Source organism: Pygocentrus nattereri, chromosome 12 (assembly GCF_015220715.1).
Source record: "Pygocentrus nattereri isolate fPygNat1 chromosome 12, fPygNat1.pri, whole genome shotgun sequence".
NCBI lineage: Eukaryota > Metazoa > Chordata > Actinopteri > Characiformes > Serrasalmidae > Pygocentrus > Pygocentrus nattereri.
In genome coordinates, this window is record NC_051222.1 from 34,070,592 (window position 1) to 34,096,338 (window position 25,747).

Sequence of the window (25,747 nt, forward strand, 5' to 3'; positions counted from 1 at the left end):
TGCAGGACTGCTTCGGCTGCACAGACTGGCAGGTCTTTAGGGAGGCTGCTGAGTGTGAGGGGGAGCTGGACCTGGAGGAGTACACATCTGCTGTTCTCGGGTACATCAGCAAGTGCACGGAGGATGTCACCACCACCAAGACTGTGACTTGCTACCCGAACCAGAAGCCCTGGCTGAACGCAGAGGTGCGTTCTCTGCTGAAAGCCAGGGATGCTGCCTTCAGGTCTGGGGACTCAGGTGAACTCAGGAGGGCTAGAAGAGAGCTGACTGTTGGAGTCAAGAGGGCAAAAGCTGCATATGCTCTGAAAATCCAGGGACACTTTTCCTCCCAGGATCCACAGAGTATGTGGAGGGGCATCAAGTGCGTCACAGACTACAAATCCAACGTTGCACAAAGCTCCAAAGACCCATCCCTGCCTGAGGCTCTCAACAAGTTCTACACCTGCTTTGAGAATCCTGACACCCCCCCCCAGCACCAGACTCACACACTCACCAGGAGAGGAGCCCCTCAGCGTGCTACCAGCAGAAGTAAGGAGAACGCTGAGGAGGATCAACCCCCGGAAAGCTGCTGGCCCGGACAACATCCCCGGACGGGTGCTAAGAGACTGCGCCGACCAGCTCTCGGACGTCCTGGCGGACATCTTTAACGCCTCCCTCATCCAGGCAGCAGTCCCCACTTGCATGAAGACTGCCACCATCATCCCGGTCCCCACGAGCTCTGCAGTGACGGGTCTGAATGACTACCGGCCAGTGGCCCTCACGCCGATAGTAACAAAGTGCTTTAAAAGACTGGTTCAGACCCACATCAAAGCCACAATCAACGTCACTGTGGATCCACACCAGTATGCGTACAGGAGGAATCGATCCACAGAGGATGCCATCTCCTCTGTGGTCCACACTGCCCTCACCCACCTGGAGCAGAAGGATTAATATGTTCGTATGCTCTTTGTGGACTTCACATCTGCTTTCAACACCATGATTCCTCAGACCCTGATAACAAAACTCTCCCCACTTGGACTGAGTTCTTCCATGTGCAACTGGGTCCTAGACTTCCTGACCAACAGGCCGCAGTCTGTGAGGATCCACAACATCTCCTCCCCCACCATAATCCTCAGCACTGGCTCCCCTCAGGGCTGTGTGTTGAGCCCCCTCCTGTTTACACTGCTTACATATGACTGCTCACCTATCCATCCAGGCTGTCATATGGTGAAGTTTGCGGACGACACAGCAGTGGTTGGATGCATCACAAACAGGGATGAGTCCAACTACAGGCAGGAGGTGGAACACCTGGAGGGTTGGTGCAGAGAAAACAACCTCTGCATCAACGTAAAGAAGACGAAGGAGATGATTGTGGACTTCAGAAGGGGCCATCATGACCACCTCCCTCTGCACATTGGAGGTTCTGAGGTGGAAGTGGTCGACAGCTACAGGTACTTGGGTGTGCACCTGAGCAGCAACCTCACCTGGAGCAACAACACTTCCACTCTGGTCAGGAAGGCACATCAGCGGCTCTACTTCCTCAGGAGGCTGAGACGAGCTGGACTCGGGAGGGCAGTCCTCACCTCCTTCTACAGATGTGTGGTGGAGAGCGTCGTGTGCTCCAGCATCAACGTGTGGCATGGAAGCTGCTCTGCTGCAGATAGGAAAGCACTGCAGAGGGTGGTGAAGGCTGCACAGAGGATTGTTGGAGTCAGCCTCCCCAGCACCACAGACACTTACACCTCCAGATGCAGGAAAAGGGCTACCTGCATCAGGAAGGATCCCACCCACCCAGCACACGCACTCTTTGTCCCGCTCCCCTCAGGCAGGAGGCTGCGGAGCATCAAGTGCAAAACAACCAGACTCAGAAACAGCTTCATACCAGAAGCTGTAAGGCTCCTAAATTCCAACTGACACTTACAAGAACAAGTACTGTTACAAACCCTGTCACTTTAAACCGCACTGAGACACTTTATCTAGACACTTTACTGCTCTAATTCAATATCATGCTGCTATAGCAAACTTGCACTCTGGACTTCATATTGCTGCTAACTGCCTACTCTCCTACTCTCCCTCTCTTGTGCTATTTACCTTATATTCATCTATTTTAATAACAGCTCTTGGGTGTAAACTGGACCATGAGATCTTAATTTCGTTCCACCTCATGTACCATGTGATGCGAATGACAATAAAATCTCCTTGAATCCTTGAATTCATCTGTAAAGACAAATATGCATCCATCCACTTCGTTTTCAAACAGACGATGCCGAGAATATGTTTACACCCTGCTTCACACAAGTCATGTAGTCTATGCATGGTTTAAAAGCTCTTGACCAATCAAAGGGTAGGCTTTGCTGTGGCTGTCGGTCTTTTACTGGTACAGGAAGCCTCATAACCACAAGCATCTCTTTCTCACAGTTAACATGACGGAACTGAAAAAGGGGCCTGGAAACGATTCGACTGTTTGAGGGGTTTATGTTTGTTTTGCTTGCTGGCATTCTCAAATGTAATTCAGGATAATACTGTGGCGGCTGCCACTTGCTCCAGTACTGAAAATAGGGCTTTGGGGCATGGTATGTAATGCTATGTTAAGGCTAAGCCCCAATCCTCCCCCTAAAACAGGTGTTGTTGTTTGTTAAGACAGTCATTGTTGTTTGTTTGGTGGTTCATCTGTGTATGTGTTGTGTTGCATGGGGCATGGGTTGTTCTCTGTAAGACGGTGGGGGGGCGGTGGGGGGGTCACCTTGAGGTAAGATCCTCAGTAAGATTCAGTAACCTCCCCTGCAAGTTTGGCAGTAGGCAGGAACCTTTTCTGTTGTTTCTTTAATAAAAGAGCTCATTTTCACAGAAATCATGCCTTTTCCCGACACTCCTTCTCCACAGTCAGCATATTGTGAAACATATGAAAACAGTACAACTTTGCAAATAATAGGAAGAAAGACACTGAAGATCCATAGTGCCATCTTGTGGTCAAAATGAGAAAACACTTTACTCCACAATGTCATCAGTGCAACTATTAGTACTATTTTGCATATAATAGGAAAAAAGACACTGGAAATCCACACTGGCTTGTAATCAAGAACATCTTTGGTGAAAGTGGTATTTTCATAGTTCAAAATCAATCTTTAAGGTGAGTCTGGAGACATATCTGTCTGACCTGCTCTATGCTGTGCTTAAACCTGTTTAAATGCATTTAGAAAAATCAATAGATCTCATTCACCAAACGGCCATAGACACGTTTATAACATGTTATAATGCATTCCTAAGGCCTTATAAAAGTGGCTAAACATCTATAATGTATATCTATAGGTTTACACCTTACAGCCATGTTTATTGTGCATTATGAAGTGTTAACATAATGCATTATAACCAGTGTAATTCACGTTACATTGTCAGTGCCAAAGACGTCATTCTCAGTTTGCAGAATGGAATTCGTTTAGTTATGCCACGGAATTTCTAGGAATGTATTTCTCACCATGGGTGGTGTTAAAAATGATGATACAATAAGCAAAAGCTAATCCCACAGACATGCATGTACCAAAGCTAATGTACCAAAGGTCAGACAAACATCACACATCCCTCCAGCTCAGACTGTCTAATAAACTCCACCATCATCCACCAATCAGTTCTTCTCCTCATCTAATCTGATCTGTTTCACTTGTTCTTTAAATCATGGGATCATCCCGAGTTAGGATGTACTGTAAACCCAGGCTTTAGACTAGATCAGTGTGAGGTATTGTTTCTATCTGTAGAGCTGCTGAGCATTCATACACAAAAAACAAGCAAAGTTTCAGTTTCAGATTTATTTACAACTTAGTTCCAAGTTTAAGTTGAATAAAAACAGGCTTTAAACTCAGGATCACAGATGAGCTCCTTTACTATGTTGATCTGTAGGCGTCTGTTCATAAACATAAACCAGCCCAAACTCATTTACTATAAAATGAAATGGTGTTTGTAGAAATTCAGAAAAAAGCCGCGTCAGTCTCGACTGCATATGTGGACATATTTCTATATTGAGCTCTATTTACACAAAGTTAGGTTAGTTCATCATTTATGTTGAACAGACTCTCCCAAAGTTTTACGCTGCTGCGCTGACGTTGAACCGCGTGCTGCACTGGGTCGGTATGACCAACAGGTCAAAACCAGCTCTAAACAAAGTGACCGCTGGGCCCTGATTGGTGCTCTGGCTTTGCGCTTCTTTCGTTTTGACATGTTACGTTTTTATACACACAGAAACCAAAAGGAATGACAGATTTCTCAAAATGTAGGAGGAAAAAGTCGGATATTAGACTCAAATTCCAAAGTGGAAATACTTAAATACATAAAAGTACAGATACAGGAAAAAACTACTTAAGTACAGTAATTAATTAAAATAAATTTACTTAGTTACTTACTTAATTTACTTAGCAAAGTACTTCTTTTTCTAACCCAGACCAGGACATAAGAAAAGAAAATCCAGAAGTGTAGAACATCCCGTTGACTTATGGTCCAGCTAATTGCTGGCCAGAAGGAGGGGTGATGTCCTGAGGATCCTGAAATCAGTCATGCTAGTGTTAAGACTACATTTATGGCATTTGGCTGACGCTCTTATCCAGAGCAACTTACAATTTGATCATTTTACACAGGTAGGCCAAGGTGGTGTTAGGAGTCTTGCCCAAGGACCCTTATTGGTATAGTGTAGGGTGCTTACCCTGGTGGGGGATTGAACCCCAGTCTACAGCGTAGAGGGCAAAAGGTGTTAACCACTACACTATCCAAAAAACACTCGTTTACCATGTTTGTTATACCGGCTCAGATGGAACTCTCGACCGGTGATCAGTATTGTGGGATTGCCTTCACCGACAAGGATACATGCGATGCCGCCTTCAGATTCGGTTAAAATAAGGCACCTCAGAAGGCAGCTGCCTTACGCAAAAATTAAGCAGGAAGTCAGACTGCATCCCTCTCCCTCATGTCCACATGGTGAGCAGTTAGATCCCATAATTTTGAAGTAATTGTGTTCCAAATCTGAAAATCAGCATGGAACATTAAGAATTGTCACTACCAGATGATATTTTCTGCATTTAAATAACTTTGTGTGTATAAAAAATATATTTTTTTTTATGTGGATAACTGTTCAAAGCCAAGCTTTGCTAGTCAAGTACTGGCTAGAGTTCTTAAGTTCTGCTCGAAATTAGCTTAAGATGTCACTACAGCAATAATCACTGTTTCTGTAGAGTTATGGTGACGAAATTGAATGTTCAAACATTTTTTCTAACAATATACACAAATTAATTCTTAATATTTTAACAAATTCTAAATAATTTAACAATATAAACATAGTAATAATTCATTTTTAATTTTTTTTTACTCTTGAATTAAAGTGTTTCAATATAATGGTCCAAATAGATTATTCAAATATTGCACCTGCAGCAAATTTGTTTTTCATTAACACTACTTATTTTAATGATTAAGTGGTTTGAGGGCTTTTATACGAGAGGGTCCGCTGCTGTGAGAACTAAATTTTAATGTTTCCATCGTAACATTTTTGTGCAGTAAAAAACAGAAGTTGGCATGTTTATTTTATGTACAAACTGAAAAACAACCAATATAGAGATAGAATATTCTATGTTCTTACTGCAACATTTTATTGTATTTCTTCTTCTTCTTCTTCTTCTTAATAATAATAATAATAATAAGGCTTTTAATGCTATGTTTAAATGTTTTAGTCTTGATTTGCTGTTGTTAATGTCCATAATAATAATAAAAATGCTTAGTAATGCTCTTTATTGTATAACTAATTTTGCTAACATTTCATTTCAGTGTTTTTAAATAATGTATGATTAATAAATACCAACAAATTAACATACCAATGAGTAAAAGTGGACCATCTGTGTAGACATTTAAGTGGACATTATATTACAACTTTTATTGTAGCAATTAGAGCAATTTTGAGGAATCTGGCATAAATAGATACATCCGAAATGTCACTGAATGTATTCTGAATGGTTGATTAAATTGATGAGGGTGGCTGATTTGATTTTTATCCCTTTGATTCAAGTATAAATTTAGTTATTTCTTGCTGCTCCACTCAGGAGTGCAAATGCTGTATGAATGATAAATAGATACATAAAATGGAAATGTTACTGAATATCTGAACAGTACCATTTTGAAACTTAGAAAATAAGCTTAGTTTAAAACGTTAATTAGTCAACACCTTAAACACCTTGAATCATTAATAAGCAGTTGTAACACATCCATGAAGGTGCAACAGTGGACAGTTTGGTGAGCCCACATCCATCTACACTGTTAACCCCTTAACAGGCCCAATGTGTTATAACACTTCTCTTAACTAAGAATAGCTCAACCAGTTTGCATTGAAGTCCCTGTAGTTACCGAATAATAAGCTTTATGTAATAAGCCTGTGACGTTAAGCTGTGGTTGCTTATTTTACTGTGTCCTTGTCAATATCACCACATTAAAACTTCAGATAGAACAGCTAACTGATGCCCTTTGTATTCATATTTATCTGCTTAATGATTATTTTAAGGTTTTTTTTTGCCTAATAAATAGCCATCATCAACCCAAGCTTAAAAATTCATTCAATGTTTTTAGAATAATAGTCTTACTCTAAAGTGGTACCACAGGTTTTATTTGTTCAGTAGCTTCTCAGACTGATGCAGACTGGAGCTGCAGACAGGATCAAATTAAAAGTGAGGTTTCCGTAATGCAGAAACGTGACCTCCTTCCTCACATGGTGAAATACCCATGCAGGGAAATACATGATACTGAAACCCAGGCAAAAGGGGCAAGGAGATAACGGAGCGCTTGCCTAACGCAGTGAAAATAGCGTAGCCCTGAGCCAGGTTTGAACTGCCGCTGTACGGATCAGCGGTCAATGATGTTACCGCTGCGCCACTGGGGTGCACAGGTGGCCCTTGGTTGAAGCCCTTCAAGGAAGGGAGAAAAAAAAAAGCACGGGAATGAACGTCAAACATAGGAAACACCACAATTGGCATCCTCAAACAAAGGCTTAGTTGAAAAAGGGTGAAAATAAAGAAATAATCAGAAAATGATTGAGAGGAAGGTCCACCTTAGGTTTTGCAGGTTTGCTGCTCAAGGAGCAAACACTTTAGCAGGGCTTGAAGCCTTCTTTTGAGCTCGTTGTAGGTTTTGGGGCAGTTTCCCTTTTTTGTCTTTCCAGCTCTTTTCTTTTCTTTTCCCTTTTCATTTCACTGAATACCATACCGGTCACCCCTCTACAAAGGTGTGACAAACATTGGTGTTTGCCACCACCTTAAATAGGGGAACTCCCAGGTGTATCAGGTTAGACTGATTAGTCTGTGGCGCCTTGCTGCTGTTGCCCTCTGCTGGCAGCAGGTGGTGCAGGCTGGGTGCCTTGCTACCGACACCCTCCTCGTCTCCAGGCTTTTATTCTACTGCTGTAAAACATTCGCTTATGAAAAGGTACAAATGCAAACTTTTCACCTGGAAAAACTCATTATAGGTTCACAATCAGACCTTAAAACCACTGCTGTACCTTTGAGGCTACATTACATTGTTTGTACCTTGATGAACATAAAATGTCCCTGCACAGAACCTTTTTATCTAACAGTGTAGGCTGATATGTGTGGCCTACCAGAGAGAAAGCTCCATCACCTTTTGAATTGAACTGAGACTGTAGAACAGTTGAACAGCTTTAAACACAAACAATAAAAGTTTAATTTGTATTCTGTGCTTGGCTGGTGACCAGTGGAGATAGAAGTCAAGACTGGGCAGACTCTCTCCCTTTTTAATAGTCTGAAGCTAGTAACTCTGTTTGGATCAGCTGCAGGTGGGGTTGCAGTAATCAATGTGTGTAGAGATAAAATCATGAATCCCATTTTTTTAATCCTTATGTCTGATTGTTATGGACTTCTTAAAGCCTACTCTCTCAGAAAAGAGGTACTAAAGCTCCACCCAGGTCACAGGGGTGGTACCATCAAGGCTATGTCTTCAGAACCTTTAGTAAAGGAACCGACTGTATCATAATCCCTCGCAGTTATATTTTTCAACATTATACCTTATCTTGACTTATCATGATTTGCATAAAAACTTACCTTTCTACTTCATTATAGCCAAAGCCTATGACTATGCTTAACTACATCTTAATGAGAGGTCAAACAGATCTATGGGCAGTCCGCAGCTACTCTGAGGTCAGTGGAAAATCAGCCATGTCACTGCTGACTGGATACAGTGGCAAATATTTACACACAGTAGTTTATCCTTACCAGGACAGCACTGTTTCCACTGAATGCCATAATTGAAGGCACATGGAAAAAACAATGTCCAGATGTTCATTTACAGCACCTGGCAGACATACAATTGGACCATGTTACACAAGTAGGTGAAGGTGGTGTTAGGAGTCTTGCCCAAGGAGTCTTATTGGTATAGTATAGGGTGGTTACCCAGGCAGGGATTGAACCCCAGTCTACAGTGTAGAAGGCACAGGTGTTACACACTACAGTGCACCAACCACCAATGACCACTGTCTTTTCTAATATACTGGCCAGTGAGCGGAAGTACAAGTAGAAAGTTTCCAATGAAGAAGATTGGAAGTTTATTTCAAACGTAAACATTGCAAAGCATGTTTGGCACAAGAGACTCTACTGGATATGCTTTTCAGGATTATTTTCATTTTTAAAAGCGTGCTGCAAAGGTTGCGTTTACTTCACTTCAAAAATCAACAAGATATGTCATTTGACCGGGGTGCCCAAATTTTTTCAGTAATGAATACTGTAAAGCTGCAGTTGTTACTGATGTCTTTAAATAGGCCATTTTCACAAGAAACAGAAGTGGTAAAACAAGTTCCACTATTGGCTTATGGGCAGTAAGCGAGCTTCAGAAATGCACTGAAGTGATTCAAACCTGTATGGAACTTGTTTCCCCCACTTACCTTTGTACCTTTGACCCATTGTAACAAAAAGTGTTGCAATAGTGCAATGTACTAAATAAAATTATACAGGGTAACTGGATTCAACTTTGTTCATGGAGAATAAATAGCAGTTTATGGAAGAAAGGAAGAATTAAAAATGAACAAATGAAAATGTACATTATGAATATGAATGAGTCAAAAGGCAGAAATGAATTGGACAACTAAAGGTACAACTGACTATGTGTAATAGACATATTCAGTCATTTATATACTACTGGACCTCACTAACATCTTAGTAATGGCTCTGTGTATGCAGTAGGGAAATGCTACCACTTTACATGAAGACAAGTATCTGCAGTTAAGTGATACTTTACTTTATTAATCCCACAAACGAGGAAATTCTACCTCCACATTTAACCCATCCGTGAAGTGAAACACCACATACACACTAGGGGGCAGTGAGCACACTTGCCCGGGGCGGTGGGCAGCCCTATCCAGCAGGGATATCCAGCATGCCAGGGAGCAATTGGGGGTTAGGTGTCTTGCTCAAGGACACCTCAGTCATGTGCTGTTGGCTCTGGGGATCGAACTGGTGACCTTCCAGTCGCAGGGCCAGTTCCCTAACCTCCAGCCCACAACTACCACGACTGTTAGAGTCTTTCAGAAGTCATTGTCTTTCTAGCTCATTATAGAAAAAGCTGATGTGAGAAGATTTACAGTAAGGAACATCCATCGTTCTCACTTCTACTCCTCTGAGATCTCAATTCTGTAGACAATACAGCCACCTTCTTTTCTAAATTAGCCACCCTCTCTTTAATTTCCTTTTCCATCCTCATTCTCTGAGCCTCCTGGTACATCTCATTAGTGTAGTGCTGTCCTCCATTCCTCTGCACCACAGTCTCTATCTTCTCCAGCAGCTCTGTGACTTGAGTACAGTTTCCTCTCCCCACATTGTTGAAGATCTGATAAATTCCAGCACAGCTGTTCACAAGATGCTTTAAATGCCAGCTCCGATTTAAAACCAATCTGTGGTCCGTTCCCCAAGAATCTCCATGGGTAAGCAGGATGATAGCACGCTGCAAAAATTCTTGCCCGGAATTTCTAATTAAAGGGTAAAAGGCATCATTTAAACCCCTGGGAGAATGAATTACAAGTAGGAAGACATGAGGACCAGGGGCAGCTGTAGATAGACACTCTTCAAACGTCTTGAAGTGCAATGAGAGATCAGCCCGGTGTGAGATTCCCTTGGTGTCAATCACAGTTATGATTTTATCTCTGACCATTCCATCCACCCTCTTGCACTTTGTGGTATTATTGAGGGAGTTCTTTCCAAATGCTTCTCTGCCCAGGATGGTGTTTCCAGAAGCACTTTTTCCAGCTCCAGCAGGGCCCAGCAGCACAATCCTCAAACCAGAGACTGAAAGAACAGAGCAAAAGTTCTGGATTAATGTTCACATGATAAAATGGTCATTTGATTTATTGAAGGAAAAGTTAGACAGCACCAACTGTCCCTAACTGAAAAAGCACCTGCTGCGTTACTCAATCGGTTAACCAAGTTTAGTGAATTACTGGGATCGATTAAACGCGACACACCCAGCTTGATTACTGTAAGCCCTATTGAATGTAAACATCACTTAAATACAACTTTTCCAGCAATGTGAAGTAGGCTAAAAAGTTTCAATAAAAAGTATATGATGCTGCAAAATAAATAAATAAATAATTGCAGAGAAGACGATGTACATCAGTGAAAAGGGTTTTTAGGAAGGTTCTGGAATTGCTGCAAACCACAGTGTGAGCCATAAAATCCAAATGGAGAACAGTGGTGGATCTTCCCATAAGTAGCTGGACAACCAAAATTCCCACAATAGCATACTGACCACTCAGCAGAAAAAAACCTAGAGCAATCTCTAAGGCTACGTTCACATTACCATTATCTGAAGAGGCATGAATCCATTTTTTTGCGGTACAGATCTGATTTCCTGCATGTGAACATGCAAATCTGATCTGAGCCACTTTGCCTTAGTTAACAGTAAAAGCCTAATTTAATTAATTAATTTAATTTCTAATTTTTTGGCACAAATCTACAGAGCCCTGCTAGTGACTTCCCACATACATAAAAATAATGCAAGGCCATGCTATACTAACGTGTGGGAATGAGATCCTAATGCGTGGCTATGAATTAATAAGACATAGGACTGTGATCATTAAGGCAGACATGACTTAGTAAGGTGTGGGAATGAGATTATTAAGTTGTTGCCACATAATTATCTCATTTCCACACCTAACTTAGTTGTGGCCATGCATTAGGAACTCGTTTCCCACGCCTATCTAAGTCGTGGCCACAACTTAGTAAGGGATGGGAATGAGATAATTAAGTCATGGTCATGACTTAGTAAGGTGTGGTAAATTATCTCATTATTAGTTGTGGTTAATTATCTCATTCCCACACCTTACTAAGTTATGGCTATGCATTAAGATCTCATTCCCATGCTTTATGAAGTCGTGGCCACAACTAAATTATTTATTTCCCACAACTTAGTAAGGGGTGGGAATGAGATAATTAAGTCAAGGCCCTAACTTTGTAAGGTGTGGTTAATTATCTCATTGTTGGGGATGGTTAATTATCTCGTTTCCATGCCTTGTTACATTATGGCTATGCATTAAGATCTCATTCCCATGCCTTGCTAAGTTGTGGTCACAACTTAATTATCTATTTCCCACAACTTAGTAAGGGTGCCGTGCCCAATTAGTTCTCATTTTCACACCTTACTAAGTTGTGGCCATGCATTAGGATCTCATTCCCACACCTTGCTAATCATGGCCACAACTCAATTATCTATTTTCTATGCCTTTCTAAGTTATGGCCACACATTATTTGTATTCATAAGGGATGTCACCAGCAGGGTTCCATACAAATCCACCTTTTAGCTCCTTAAAGTGACACAGGTCTGATGATTCCATGTGTTTTCTTCACTGCACCTGTGTCGTCATTAAGTGTAAGTGAAGCAGCAGTGAATGGCACAAAAGTATCTGACCCCTTTTCACTTTCCTGTAATAATGACCAGCTCAGAGCCGCTCAGAGTAAATTATCTTCTCAACACAGGCTTGTTCTGCTGGTCTATGTATAATATATAAACACACCTGGATCAGACGTCGTTCCTCCTGCTGCTCCTTTCTCTTCCCACCTCTTCTGACTCTCTTCTTGACTCTTGAGATCTTCTTGTATGGAGTTTGCTTCCATTTCTGTCCTTCTCTCATATAAACAGTCAACTGATCTCCCCTGCACTCTTGTGGATGCCCCTTTCTCTTGTTGTTTTACCTCTTCATCGTCTTCAGTCCTTGTTATTTCAACCACTTTTATCATATCTATACTCTGTCCCATTGTTATGGTTTCCAATTTGTTCACTTTGCTTGGACCCCCATCATCCCCCATGCTATTTGTTAACATCAATTCTGTGTGGAGTTTTTCTTCTGTACTTTGTGTAGGTTCTTCTCTATCTGGTGGCCTCTCATCCTCTGCTCTCCCTACTTTTTCCTCCTCTCTTCCTTCCATCTCTTGTATCTCTTCCTGTCTCTTTCTTTCCTTGCCCCTTGTTTTCGCTTCCTCTTGTGGCTCTTCTTGTAGGAGTCTCTTCCTCTGAACAGCCTTGTACATGTCACGAGTGTAACACTGACCCCTGTTCTGTTGGACCGTGGTCTCAATCTTCTCCAGGAGCTTAGTGATCTGAGCAGGATTGACCTCTCTCTTACTGTTTATCACATAATACCCAGCTCTACAGCTAGTAATCAATTGAAGCATCTTAGCATCCTGGGAAAACTTCATCCACTGCCGGTTTGTCATTTCTTCTTTTCCAGTGAAGAGCACCATGGTGAACTTCAGAGCTTCTTCTCCAAAGTTCTCCTGAATCCACTTCACAATGTTCCTCTCATCCTCTGTGAATCTTCTCACTCTGACCACCAGCAGGAACACATGAGGACTAGGAGAAGACAGTGAGATACACCTCTCTAGTTCAGTCTTCAGCCGGTCTGTACTGAGAGTTGTGGTGTTGATTGCTGGAGTGTCGAGGACTGAGATGTTTCTGTCCTCCACTCTTCCTCTCTGTATCTCACACTCTGTGGTTTCAGTCTCTCTGAAAGCTTCTCTTCCTAATATTGCATTGCCTGTTGCACTTTTTCCAACACCAGTGTTACCCAGAAGCACCATCCTCAAAATCTCAGACACTGTGTGGAGAGTAAAATAAAGAACATTGAAGTGAAATCAGGAACAAAGGTTTCACCAATGTTTTGGGTCTAACAGCACAAAGAAGCAGCATATTACAGCTCATTACCATGGAAGGCTGTCTTGTCTTGATGTGCCTATCTAAAACTATTTGGAAGTGCTAGTGTTGCAGTGGTTAAGAAAGAGCTCACTTTACTTGAACACTGCATCCTGAAGTCCACAAGATGAAGAAATTATGAAGACCAAAGAAAGAGTGCGCAAATGAAGTCACACTAGAACTCTTTTGTTTTGCAGTAACGTCCACATCATTTGTGTACACTGTGCACTCTTGAACTCTAGCAGTCTACTGTTTTACAGGAAACTGTGGTCACTGGTTCCCCAGACATTTGAACTGAATATTTAAAGGCTACATATTGTGAAACCGACTTTGAATCTGGAGCTACAGGACACGGCTGTCATGACAGTCACAATTATGAAGCAAAAATGTTTATATACTGTACAGTACAGTGCAGAAATCAGAGACCCTTCATTTATATTATTTCCTGAAAAAACATGTCATTCGGTGTCAGAAATGAAAACAAAAGGGAATCACAAAACATATGTGGCAGAAAATGAATAGAAACTTAAATAACCAAATATGAGTAGGCATTAGTATGTCCACCCTTCCTTATGGCAGGGTTCAATAAAATAGACAGGGGAATTTTTCCACACCCCCAAAGCTCAGTCTTAAAAGTTAGTTACAGATTTTCTTTCTCACAATCTGAACTCTCTGGCCTAATTCCAACTTTCTCCAGTCAAATTTTTATATCTAATCTCCTCGAAAATTAATGCTTGTTTTGACTGGAAATGAAATAAAGGGACACTGAGCTCTGATATTTCCACAGTGCTCTATGTGGTCATTAAGTAAGATGTAACTTACCTGCAGGAATGAATGCCATTATGCAACTTTTCTCAGCAATATGTAAGTATCTATGCAGATCTCATTGTCTGTAAATGGAAAAGAAAACAAAAAGATCGATCTTTTTTTGAAAAAATGTCCACAAACAAGAGTTATAGTCTTTTTGTATCTATGTAGTTTGCATTCATCACATCATATCCATCCATTTTTGCTCGGCTTTAATCTTCAGCTCAGCTACAGCTGCTTTTCTCACATCTCCAGCAGGAAACTTTTCCTCAATAGTAGAACAGTTTCTTGTAAAATGTCTTTTAAAATTCAAATTTTCCGAGGCTGAAGTCAGCTTCTCATTCACCAGCTTCTTGTTCTAATGTTCACATTCCACATTAAACGTGACTGAGGTGCGAACAAGAGGCTAGTGAACGAAAAACTGAATTTCGTGTTCGGCAGTTTCTCATTGCAGATTAAATGCCTCAGGAAACCAGCTGGACTGATTGTAAATGCAAATAAATCAATTTAGTTGGTTAGTGTAGTGGGTAACACCTTTGCCTTCTATGCTGTAGACTGGGGTTCAATCCTCACCTGGGTACGCTCCCTATTCTATACCAATAAGAGTCCTTGGGCAAGACTCCTAACACCACCTTCGCCTACCTGTGTAAAGCAATCAAATTGTAAGTCACTCTGGATAAGAGCGTCAGCCAAATGCCGTAAATGTAAATTCAACTCCAAATGATCCGTGTTTGTCTTAAATCTTTCTCTCTTTTCTGTTTTGTTAGCTACTAAGTAGGCCAGATTGTTATCCATGTTGCTATGTGATCAGCAGTCTGCACACGAACCTTCAGGGTTAACGGGTGAATAAGCAGTTATACATTAACTCAGTTATACATTAACGTGTTTCAGACCATTTATTGTTAAACTGTATTAAAAATGATTCAGCAGAGTTTAATTTTACTGCAAAGGAGGATTATTTTAGTTTTTACCTAAAAATCGAATTCTGTGGAGCTGCAACAGGCCAGCTCCGGTGCCACATGTTGACGAGCCCTGCTCTAGATCTAATTTTATGATGTTTGGAATAGTGCATTAATCTAGCACACAGCTTTTTAACTGACTAAAGCCACTGAAAATGTGAATCTTGCTTATTAAACTAACTTCTAAGCTGAAGTTAAATCAGGGAAAGTGTTTTATCCATTGTTTTGGGTCTAACAGCACAAAGAAACAGCATATTGGAGCTGTTCTCATTACCATAAAACTTACCACTGTGCTGTTTTAGTGTGTTCATCTAAAACTATTTAGTGGTGCGGTGGCTAATCAAAACTCACTTGGCTTAAAAACTGCATCTTTAATGCATTTCCCATCAAGCAAAGACCAAAAAAGTAACTTTACCCAAAAAGAAGTCACACATTATCCCACTTTACTTTGCAGTGACATCTTAAATGATAAGGATGCTACTGCAATACAAAACAGGTTTACAAGTGACTTTGGTTAGTGCACCATTTCACTGTAGCAGGGTACACAAATAGCTTTGCATGCAGTCTTGTTTTGCAGGAAATTGTGGTCACTGGTTACCTAGCAACAGCATGACCCAGATCTGTAGCACAATATACCTTCCATTAAGCAGAAACTAAATAACAACTCCATTTAAAACCTTTACAAGCCGTAAACTGACATGTAGACGGATATTAGTTTACTTCTATGAGTTTTCTTACTCCAAGCTGTGAGGCTATAGATATGTAAAAGTATAGGTATCGTTGGAACTATGACTACTTTTGGAGGTCAAGGAAGAAGCAATAAAGAAACCTCCTAAACCAGTCCACTCCAGACGTACGAGGTCAGTCTAAGCATTGGTTCCCATCCACCTGAGATAAGTACGCATCACAGGCACTTTTTTAAACAGAAGGCTATAAAATCATAGTATTCGGCACGTTTCTACATGTTTCGAGAGACACTCACAATCCATGCCTAATTTGTAAAACTCCTACAGTGTTGCTTGAAAGTTTATGAACCCTTCAGAAGTTTCTATATTTCTGCATAAATTTGAAGTCCTGTATAATTTTGAATCATTTTCCTCAATAAGTAAATCTATCTGAAAAATTCTGTTTGACTTTCAGGTACTGTTTGGAATAAAAATGCACGGGACTCCGCAAATCCTACAGCATTCTAATACGGCACAAAGAGTCCAAAATAAAAGTTGAAAAGCATTGGAAAAAAAAGAGACTCTTTGAAAATCAAAAAGTTTCCTATCCATAATGTAAAATGAGAGCCTACCTGAATTTTGAGATGCTGCCACTGATTTTTCTGCCCCTTTCTCTGATAACCAGGAAGTGTTTGTGGTAGACACTCCCTCTGTGTCATCTGTCATCAGTTTGTAGTAAGATGTAGTGTAACCCCACATGTAGCCATTATTATTGTTATTATTATTATTATTTTTTTTTACTTCACCTTATAAAAACCTTTTTTAAAAAGTTTTTTTTTTTTTAAATGTACCACTTTCCATTAAAATTCCATTAATTACAGATGTTGGAGAGTGTCTGTGAGAATTTTCACCCATCCAGAAGAGCATGTGTGAGGTCAGACACTGATGTTAGACGAGAGGGCCTCGCTCACAATCTCCATTCTAGTTCATCCCAAAGGTGTTCTATCAGGTTGAGGTCATTCAAGTTCTTCCACACCAAACTAGCCCTGCCAGGCCTTCATGGAAATGGCATTGTGCACTGGGGCTCAGTCATGCTGGAACAGTAAAGGTTCTTCCCCAGACTATTCCCACAAAGTTGGAAGCTTACAATTGTCCAAAATGTCTTGTGCTGAAGCAGTAAGATTTCCCTTCACTGGAACTAAGGGTTCTAGACCAACCCCTGCAAACAACCCCATACCATCATCCCTCCTCCACCAAACTTTACAGCATCACAGTGCAGTCAGACAGGTAACATTCTCCTGGCATTCACCAAACCCAGACTCGTCCATCAGACTGTCAGATAGAGAAGCGTGATTCAACACTCCACAGCGCTCATCCGTACAACCCTTTCTACTGCCAGTGTATGTCTATCGAGATTGCAAAGCTATGTGTTTAATTTTTAATATTTTAAAGTGTTATCTGTAATTCTGTATAATGGGGTGTGTACTTGTCCGTTCGGCCTTTGCTGTTACTCATGTGGCCTACCAGATTGGGCCCTTGCACAGGTTCGCAGAATACTTACTAGTTTTTGTCACTACTAATCATTCTCCAGCTGGGTTGGGCTCCGGCACCCCACCGTGATCCAGAAGGAGAAGAGGTTTAGATAATGTGTGTGTACCAAATAAATCAATGGTAGATAGGCTTCATACTCTTTTATAAGTAAAATAATAGCTGAATGTACAGGAGTCCTTGAAAGTGTGTGAACCCTTTAGAATTTTCTTTATTTCTACATAAATTTGATATAAAACTTCATCAGCCGTGGAGCAGTGCACGACATGGTCAATAACACAGTCTAACAATTAATATATAGGCACATTTGTTCTTCGTAACTAACCTTGTTGCACATTTATTACATATGACAATGGTACGGCTGTCCGATACATTTCAAACATCTTCCTGTACCTGTTGTGTAAATGCCAGTAGCCAATCTAGTCCTCCTAGCAGTCTGCTTGGTGAGCGTGGGGTCATCAGCATTTGTCTAACCAAGGGAGCAGTTAGAAATCCAGAGCGACTTACAATTTGATCATTTTACACAGGTGAGCGAAGGTGGTGTTAGGAGTCTTGCCCAAGGACCCTTACTGGGATAGTGTAGGGTGCTTGCCCTGGTCAGGGATTGAACCCCAGTCTACAGCATAGAAGGTAGAGGTGTTACCTACTACACTAACCAACCACCAGGCACAATTGTGTTGGCCTCATACTGAGAGCAGCCAAATACAAATAATAAATCCACCCATTAGTAAATGCAGTTTCTGGTATGGGTGTTGCTTTGTAGCTATTGTTCCTCAGTTATGGTAGCCACTCATGATAGCAAGGCAATATAATGAGTCAAGTTGATAATGTAATAAAATTTAAATTTGGTACCTGCCTTTAGAGCAGAAATTAGATATTAAATATTTGGGACCACACCAACCAGAGGATCATTCAGTCTGGAAAGGACAAAAACTGCTCCTTCAGTCTAGAGAGGTTCAAGTGAAAACCATGGCTAACTGTGAGTGTAGCTAAAAACACTGTGCTGCTTTCTTGACCTCCCCTTGGCTTGCTAACTCTTGAATTCATTCATGGGTTTTTGGACTTTGAGAGAAAGGTTCTTGACAAGTTGGCCCAGATGAAAGATCCTTATGCATGTTTTCTTTTCAAGCAGTGACTGTAACTGGTGAGTGATCCTGAATTATTACAAGCCTTGTTATTCCTAATACCTGGAAAGTGTTTCTCTGTTCTGATATGTTGCTTTGCATATGTAGTTGAAGACCACAATGAACATATACTGGCCGATAACTTTGGATTTGTAATGCTGTATAATCAGGTTTTGTGAGATCTACTGTCATTATCATATCACTCATATTCCTGAAACCACTCCTACCAACTCCTGCACCACGTTATGGTAATTTGTGATTTCACTGATGAAATGCGTTTGTGTTTGGATCAGGTTTGTGTGTAGTTTTATTGATGAGTCAGTTGCTGCCCCCACAGTTTTTTTGTGCCCCATCAGGCTTTCTGTGCCAGAGACACCACTGGATACTACCACCACCATGTTTCACGCATACTACTAGTTACTACTACAGCCAGTAAGTTGCCATGTCCAAAACTTTTTTTTTTTCTTTCAAATTACATGCAGTGTTAGAGTAGCCTGTCCGAATTGGCAGCAATACTAAACGTCTAGTGCTTTCTATAAAGCTAGCAAACTTGGCTTGGCAATGTTCATTTAGACAAAGGGTGTCAAACTCAACCACTAGAAGGGTCATATTAAAAAATGTCAACAAATGTGTGGGCCAGAAAACGTTTGTATGACTTTAACCCAAACCGACCATACGTTATTCAATATATGCAAAAACTTCAAGAGTAAAATATTTGCTTGATCTAGACACCTGGCATCCTTTCTTTGCTTCAAGTTCATTAATGCTTGATTCAAAACTCAATTTCTGAGCTGTTGAGGTAACATTAAGCATTTATATTGGTCGAATTGCAGCTGAAATGCAGCTAGATATTACTGATATTACTTGCGTGGAGACGTGTAGAACTGTGTAGAATTGAGATTTAACTGCTGTCTCATAGACAGTGGCCGTCACCGTGAGACAGGTATGTCTTGCCCTAAAGGGGAAAGAGCTACACATGCTTGAAAACACAGTATTATCATGTGTGGCATAAATTCCCACAGGCACTGTCCAGCATCTTGTTGAAGGTTTCGCAGAAGAACAGAAGATGATACAGCTGCAAATCTATGCAGTGACCAAAGGTGCCAGTTGGCATAGATGGACCCAATCATCCATCCATCCATCCATCCATCCATTTTCTAAGCCGATTCTCCGTCAGGGTCGCAGGGGGGATGCTGGAGCCTATCCCAGCAGTCTTCGGGCGGAAGGCAGGATATACCCTGGACACGTCGCCAGTCCATCGCAGGGCGGACCCAATCATCTGTTTTCATTTTCCATCGCTATCAGATAAAACCACGAACACGTAAACAACTCTTTGCGTGATGAAAGGGTTCTCTGCATTGTTAAATGGGTCTTCAGATTGATGGAGAACAGTTCTATTTGGAACATTATTGATTCGGGTTTTATGTAGTACCGAAAAGTGTTCTTCTATTGTCACGATGTCAAACTTGTAACAATAGAAGAACCTTTTTTGGTGCTATGTAGAAGTCTTTTCCAAAAGGTTCTCCATCAGTCCCTGAAAGAACCCTTTTGCAATGTAAAGAACCTCATAATTAAGCAAAGAGTTCTTTGAGTGTTCATGGTTCTATATGGAACCATTTTATTTACTAAAGAGTGCTTAAAGAACCATCTTTTGGGGTCTTTGGTTCGAGTGTGCAGCTCCGCTGTTCATGTGTGGTAAAACTTCGGGCCCGCTGGTGGGCCCTGGTCATTTAAGGGGTTAAACAAATATCAAGTAGAAATCATTACGTCAATTAAACTGTCACAAACACATCAGTGACAATGTCATTGGAAGAGTATGTATAGCAACATGGGAGAATGTCAGAATAAAAGTCTCTTAGTTTATTTTCAGCATCCATAAATCACTACTTGTGTGAAGCTGCTTTGTGACGACATCAGCTGTAAAAAGTTCTATACAAATACATTTGATTTGATTTGATTTGATACTTGTGCTTCATTATCAAGTACATTTCCTTCTTTCACTTAGCCACGTTTTGACGTAACTGGATCTCTGACTTACTAAAGAATTGCTAAGGATCCTGGTGGAGGACATACAACAGCTCCCTCAGGTGGCCAATCTGTGCATTTTCACTTTGATGTTTACTGCAGTTTAGCATGAGTCCTCACATGTGAAGAGAAACTATACAGGTAAGGTGCCTTAATTCAAAATGTTTCAAACGGCTTTGCAACACAAAGTTACATGTCAGGCCTTTTGTGACCCTTTTAGATATTTTCAGGTTACATATGTGATTATCTGTAAATATTAAAGAAAAAAAATCACAAAATGATGTTTCATCATCCTCCAGAAAGTCTCTATGCTATTTGAGGGTGATTATGGTATTAATTTAAATATATTAAAATAGAATTTTATTTAAACCTGAGTTCTCTCACCCACACGACACCCACATGTCAAGGCTCTAGGTGTGTTGACATGGAATGGCCCAGTAATATTTTATATTTTATACTTTATTTATATTTTTTTATTAATATAATATATTTTACATTGCCAGCAGAGACACTCTAAGAATCATGATTTATCAGAGCAGATAGAACATTCATTATGATAAAAAATCAAGCAGAAATTATTATTCTTTAAAGGTTCATCGATAGATTTTAATTCAACCTTATTAACATGCATGTCATTGGAATAAGTGGTTGGTTAGTGTAGTGGGTAACACCTCTGCCTTCTACACTGTAGACTGGGGTTCAATCCCCCACCAGGGCAAACACCCTACACTATACCAATAAGAGTCCTTGGGCAAGACTCCTAACACCACCTTGGCCTACCTGTGTAAAATTATCAAATTGTAAGTCGCTCTGGATAAGAGAGTCAGCCAAATGCCGTAAATGTAAATAATATGAACGAGCAGCTAAAGAAAACTTCAGAATAAAAAAAATCCCTTATTTTATTCAAATATAAAAAATAAGTCATATGATTATACAAATATCAATAAGCAGAAATGTTATTATCACAGACGTTTACACATTTTACATACACTTTAAGAGGTAATCCAATTCAAGTTAAATAAAGAGTCGATTGTAGGCCAAAACCCATTTGTGGCCAATCTGTCCAATTTCAATTCATTGCAGCTACCGTTTAGCGTCAGTCTAGTTACGGCCCTTCGCAGGAAGAATACATATAAAAAATACATATATTTCACATTAAAAGGTAAAATTCATTAATGGAAAGGAGGAAACATGCTAGTCTGCTGCAATAAAATTCAGTGCCTTGACATTTTAAAATATGTCACAGCATCATTATGTTAATGCGTGATAAATTAATAAGGTTAATGAATCGATTTGTTTTGAGAGCAGAAGTGTTCTAAGGTAAAAAGAATGCCTGAAAAAAATCGGACACAACGTGTTTTGATTTAATTACTTTATTTTCTTCGGTCAAGATGACACCAAAGGGAACCTTACACAAATTAACCAGACCTAGAGCACCTTTTTAAAATTAAAGCATGTTTTTTTATTATTATTGCTTATTTTATGAACTTTCTGCAAGTGACATCACAGGTAACTGTCAAGGCTTGGATATCATGAGTAATGAATCATGAATCATGAATAAACTAACTAAACTTAAAATAAATAAATAAATAAATAACATTTGGAAACGAACTTTTGTCATGTATCTAATGTTTATTATCTAACAAATGTATTGCTAATTCTATAACTATAATTAGAAAGCAATACAATTATCACAATATACAGTACAGTGGCATGTAGATGATATATTGCCCAGTACTATCGTAATGGAATAATTTTATGCTATGTAAAAGTTGTAAATGTAAATGAGGGAAAAGGTGCTGAAAAAGTGTTTAAACTGTTAAAATGGTGCATGAGTAAGTAAATCTGGAATTTGTATCAAATGATTGCCTCCCCGTTGTTGAAATGTCACATGTGTGTGCCTAACCTAGTTTTGTTCTTATTAATTAATTAATTAATTAATTTATTTATTTATTTATTGAATGCAGTAGCAGCTAACATGTTTTCATACACCCCTTTTCAGAGCTTTGCTCGCACTTCAAGGCAATTTAATGAATATTTTTTAACTAAAAATGAGAATGAATTTACTCAAATAACTTCCAGTTGACTTGGTGAATATTTTTGGAAGATTATAAAACTAAAAAACTAAAAGCTTATTTTGTATTATCAGCAGTGCTGACTCAAATGATTAAATATGAATTGACAGCCCATAATAAGTAGAATTCTCTGATTTTTTTGCCTTTTAGAGCCGCGAGAATGACATCCATGTCTCATCTAATAGCATTACAAGTGTTTTAAGACTATTTGCCAAAATTATGAATTATCTAAAAAATTATCCTAAAACACAGACGAGTAAATACATAATACACACACACACACACACACACACACACACACACACACACACACACACACACACATTTTCTAAGCCGCTTTTCCCTCAGGGTCGCGGGGCGATGCTGGAGCATAGAGATGTTAAACATAATTAACTTTTTCATCATTTTCATCAGTCAAGGATGTTTTTTGAGTGTTATTAGGGAATCAATGATGAATGAAATATTGATACATTTTGAATATCATGTAAACAAATCAACACCGAGAGAAAGAAAACACATAGACAAGAGAATACAAGAAGGAGCATGTTACTGTGAATAACAATTTATTGTTTTTCACACCACACAACCTTGAAGGCTCTGGCAAAGTAAAGAAAAAAGCAAAGCTTGCGAACCATAGTTCTAAGTACATCTTAAATAGTAAACATCTTACCCCAATAGTAAAACTTCAGACTTCTCAGTCACTATCAGCTAAGCTAAGCTAAAGGATGAGGACAGAGCACTTGTTTTGTTTTAAAATAGAGGATGATGATGACAAGTTGGCATCATTAAGAGTGCACAGGAACGGCTCTCACTGATAAGAATTAAGACCCATAAATACTCCAGGTAGACAGATTCAGAAGCTTTCCATGTAGAATTTGAACTGATAGCCAAATTGTTGGAGCGGTGTGATAAACAGAAAGCCCTGGAGCTGGTGCTTTGTTTAACCTATGATGCATTAGCTTGTCTGCTATTGCTTGGCCCTCATGACAGGTCTCATTACAGTGCACTAGTTGGGGCACTGTAGAGGCACTTTGAGTGGTATTAACAGCCTGGGCTCCCCCAGTCTGAGGTGTGTCATTGCAGGAGACAGAAGGGGAAACATTGAGAGTCTTAGCTAATTATATTAAAATGTTAGCTAGATGAGCTTATGCTCCTGCCACCTTCTGTGCAGAGGGAGTTAGTATGAAACCAGTTAATCATCGTTTCCACTTGCTACCATCTCTGCATCCTGCATGGTGCACAGATATCACCCGGTCCCACAGGCAGAACTGTGGAGGTTACCAAACCCGGGCGTATTCCACTGAGGGTTAAGTCAGCAAGTAAAAATGCTGCCCTAGTAAAACAAAATACAGTAAACATTGGCTGTAGTGCAGCATCCATAACAGACGTTTGCCACATGGAAGGAGTTCCATGCTGGAAGTCCCAATTATATTATATGCATGGAAATGCAGACTTGAATTGCTCGGCTTTAGACTTTAGTTCGGATATAGCTGTTGTTCTCGCCTTTCCAGCAGGAACCTTTTCCACAAAAGTGGAGCAGTGTCTTGTGAAATGTCTCCCAGTATTTGACTTTTTACAAGTCAGATCCCCGTTCCAAGCCTCCCGTTCCACCTTAAATGGTGCCTGAAGCACCAGAATGTAACTGCAGCACTATTTAAGGTGGAGCGGGGGAATTGGAACAAGGAGCTGAATTCCGCTTGAAGACTTTTTACTGTTTCGCTGCAGATTAAACGTATCAGGAAACTGGCTGAAGCGATAATAAATGAGAATAAGTCAAGTCACACCCAAACGGTGGTGTTTGGTTAGTGTAGTGGGTAACACCTTTGCCTTTCACACTGTAGACTGGGGTTCAATCCCCCACCAGGGCAAGCACCCTACACTATACCAATAAGGGTCCTTGGGCAAGACTCCTAACACCACCTTGGCCTACCTGTGTAAAATGATCAAATTTTAAGTCGCTCTGGATAAGAGCGTCAGCCAAATGCCGTAAATGTAAATGATTAACACTTGTCTTAAATCTTTCTCTTTGCCTTTTCCTTAGCAACTAACTAGGCGAGATTGTTGTCTGTGTTGCCGCGTGTAACGTCTCAGGGTTAACAGGTGAATTAGAAGTTATACATTAACTCCAACTTTTCTAACCGTTTATTGTGAAAATAGAACGATCAGCCGAGCTTTTTTACTGCAAATGAGGATAATTTTAGTTTAATTCTGCTGTGAAGCTGCAACAGGGCTTTAAAAGAGTCGCATATTGTTGCTCTATTCATCCCACAGAAGGTGAGCCTTACAGCGTCAGCAGATATCCTGGACTGCGCACAGGGTCCAGCAGGTCCAGGAACTATCACTGTTGCAACTCATCTGATGTGGAGCTACTTTGGGGCAGAAGTATTTGATTTTTTTTTTCATGTTTTGTTTCTTTATTCTGTAAAAACTGTTGTGTAAAAGCAAAAGAACAGTCAACGTCATGCATTACCGTGAATAATAGCGCGGCTGGGATAATCCAATGTGACCAAATCACAGCTGTGATGAAATTGTCACATTACGTCACACAACAACCAAAAACACAAATTAACATAATTGGTTGTGATGAATGTTCAAAGGCACATGTGTATACAAACAAAAGTAAAATGCCACGAGAGCTCTGGTCAGCAAAGCAAGTGAACCTTATGTCAACAATAACATGTGACATTTGTGTAGGGATATTTTTATTTATCTTATTTTGATGCTGGATTTGTTTCCTTCAGAGGGACCACAATGAATCCACAAGAGAGCCCTTTGCACATGCCTGAAAGAAGACTAACAAACTCACCAAAAAGAACTTGGTTGGTACACTTGACCTTTGTTGAAGCAAGTATATCAGACCCAGTTATGCTGATGTTTTTTTTTTATTATTATTTTTAGATCTTCCGCTTGGTCTGGAGAGTTTGGTTTCAGCACATCTGGCTCTAATATTTAGCCTTAATTGCTTGGGCCTGGTGTGTTGGACTAGGATTGGAGCTAAAACTGGAAAATGCTAGATCAACAAGTCCATAGTTGGGATGGTTGCAGTGTGGAGTGCCTACAAATCCGGACCACTTGTGCAGTCCAGATTAGGCTTAGGTGTGCATTTAACTTTAGGCTGATTTATGGATATGCTTTAGTGTGTATGTGGCCCACATCTGGCAACCATGAATTGGCCACATAAGTGCTGCCAATCCATGTGGCAAGTGGAATGGCAGAGGATTTGCCATCTGAATAAAGTCTAGTGCTGATCTGGTCCAGATATGGCTTACATCTTGTGCTCAGCCTTCCCTGAGCCATACTGTATGTTGCTGCTACAATACTGATGGCATAGTAACGGAAAACTGTTAACTGTATGA

At 40.2% G+C, this 25,747-nt stretch overlaps 1 protein-coding gene across 1 annotated transcript; it reads right to left on the bottom strand.

The window, feature by feature from the left end:
* Window positions 1-9,469: 9,469 nt before the first annotated feature.
* On the bottom strand, window positions 9,470-16,303 carry LOC108413927 (GTPase IMAP family member 8-like). The gene is made up of 4 exons (XM_037543271.1): window positions 16,252-16,303; window positions 14,011-14,078; window positions 12,014-13,093; window positions 9,470-10,289 (listed from the first exon to the last, which is right to left on the bottom strand). The coding sequence occupies exons 2-4, from the start codon at window positions 14,027-14,029 to the stop codon at window positions 9,586-9,588; spliced, it is 1,803 nt and encodes a 600-aa protein (XP_037399168.1). The 5' UTR covers window positions 14,030-14,078; window positions 16,252-16,303; the 3' UTR covers window positions 9,470-9,585.
* Between the last annotated feature and the right edge of the window lie 9,444 nt (window positions 16,304-25,747).

What these genes read in the sequence shown, in the direction of transcription:
- LOC108413927 (XM_037543271.1), bottom strand. An exon ending in AGGAACGACGTCTGATCCAG is followed by an intron (nt 10,290 to 12,013) that starts GTGTGTTTATAT and finishes CTGTTCTTTCAG; the next exon opens with TCTCTGGTTTGAGGATTGTG.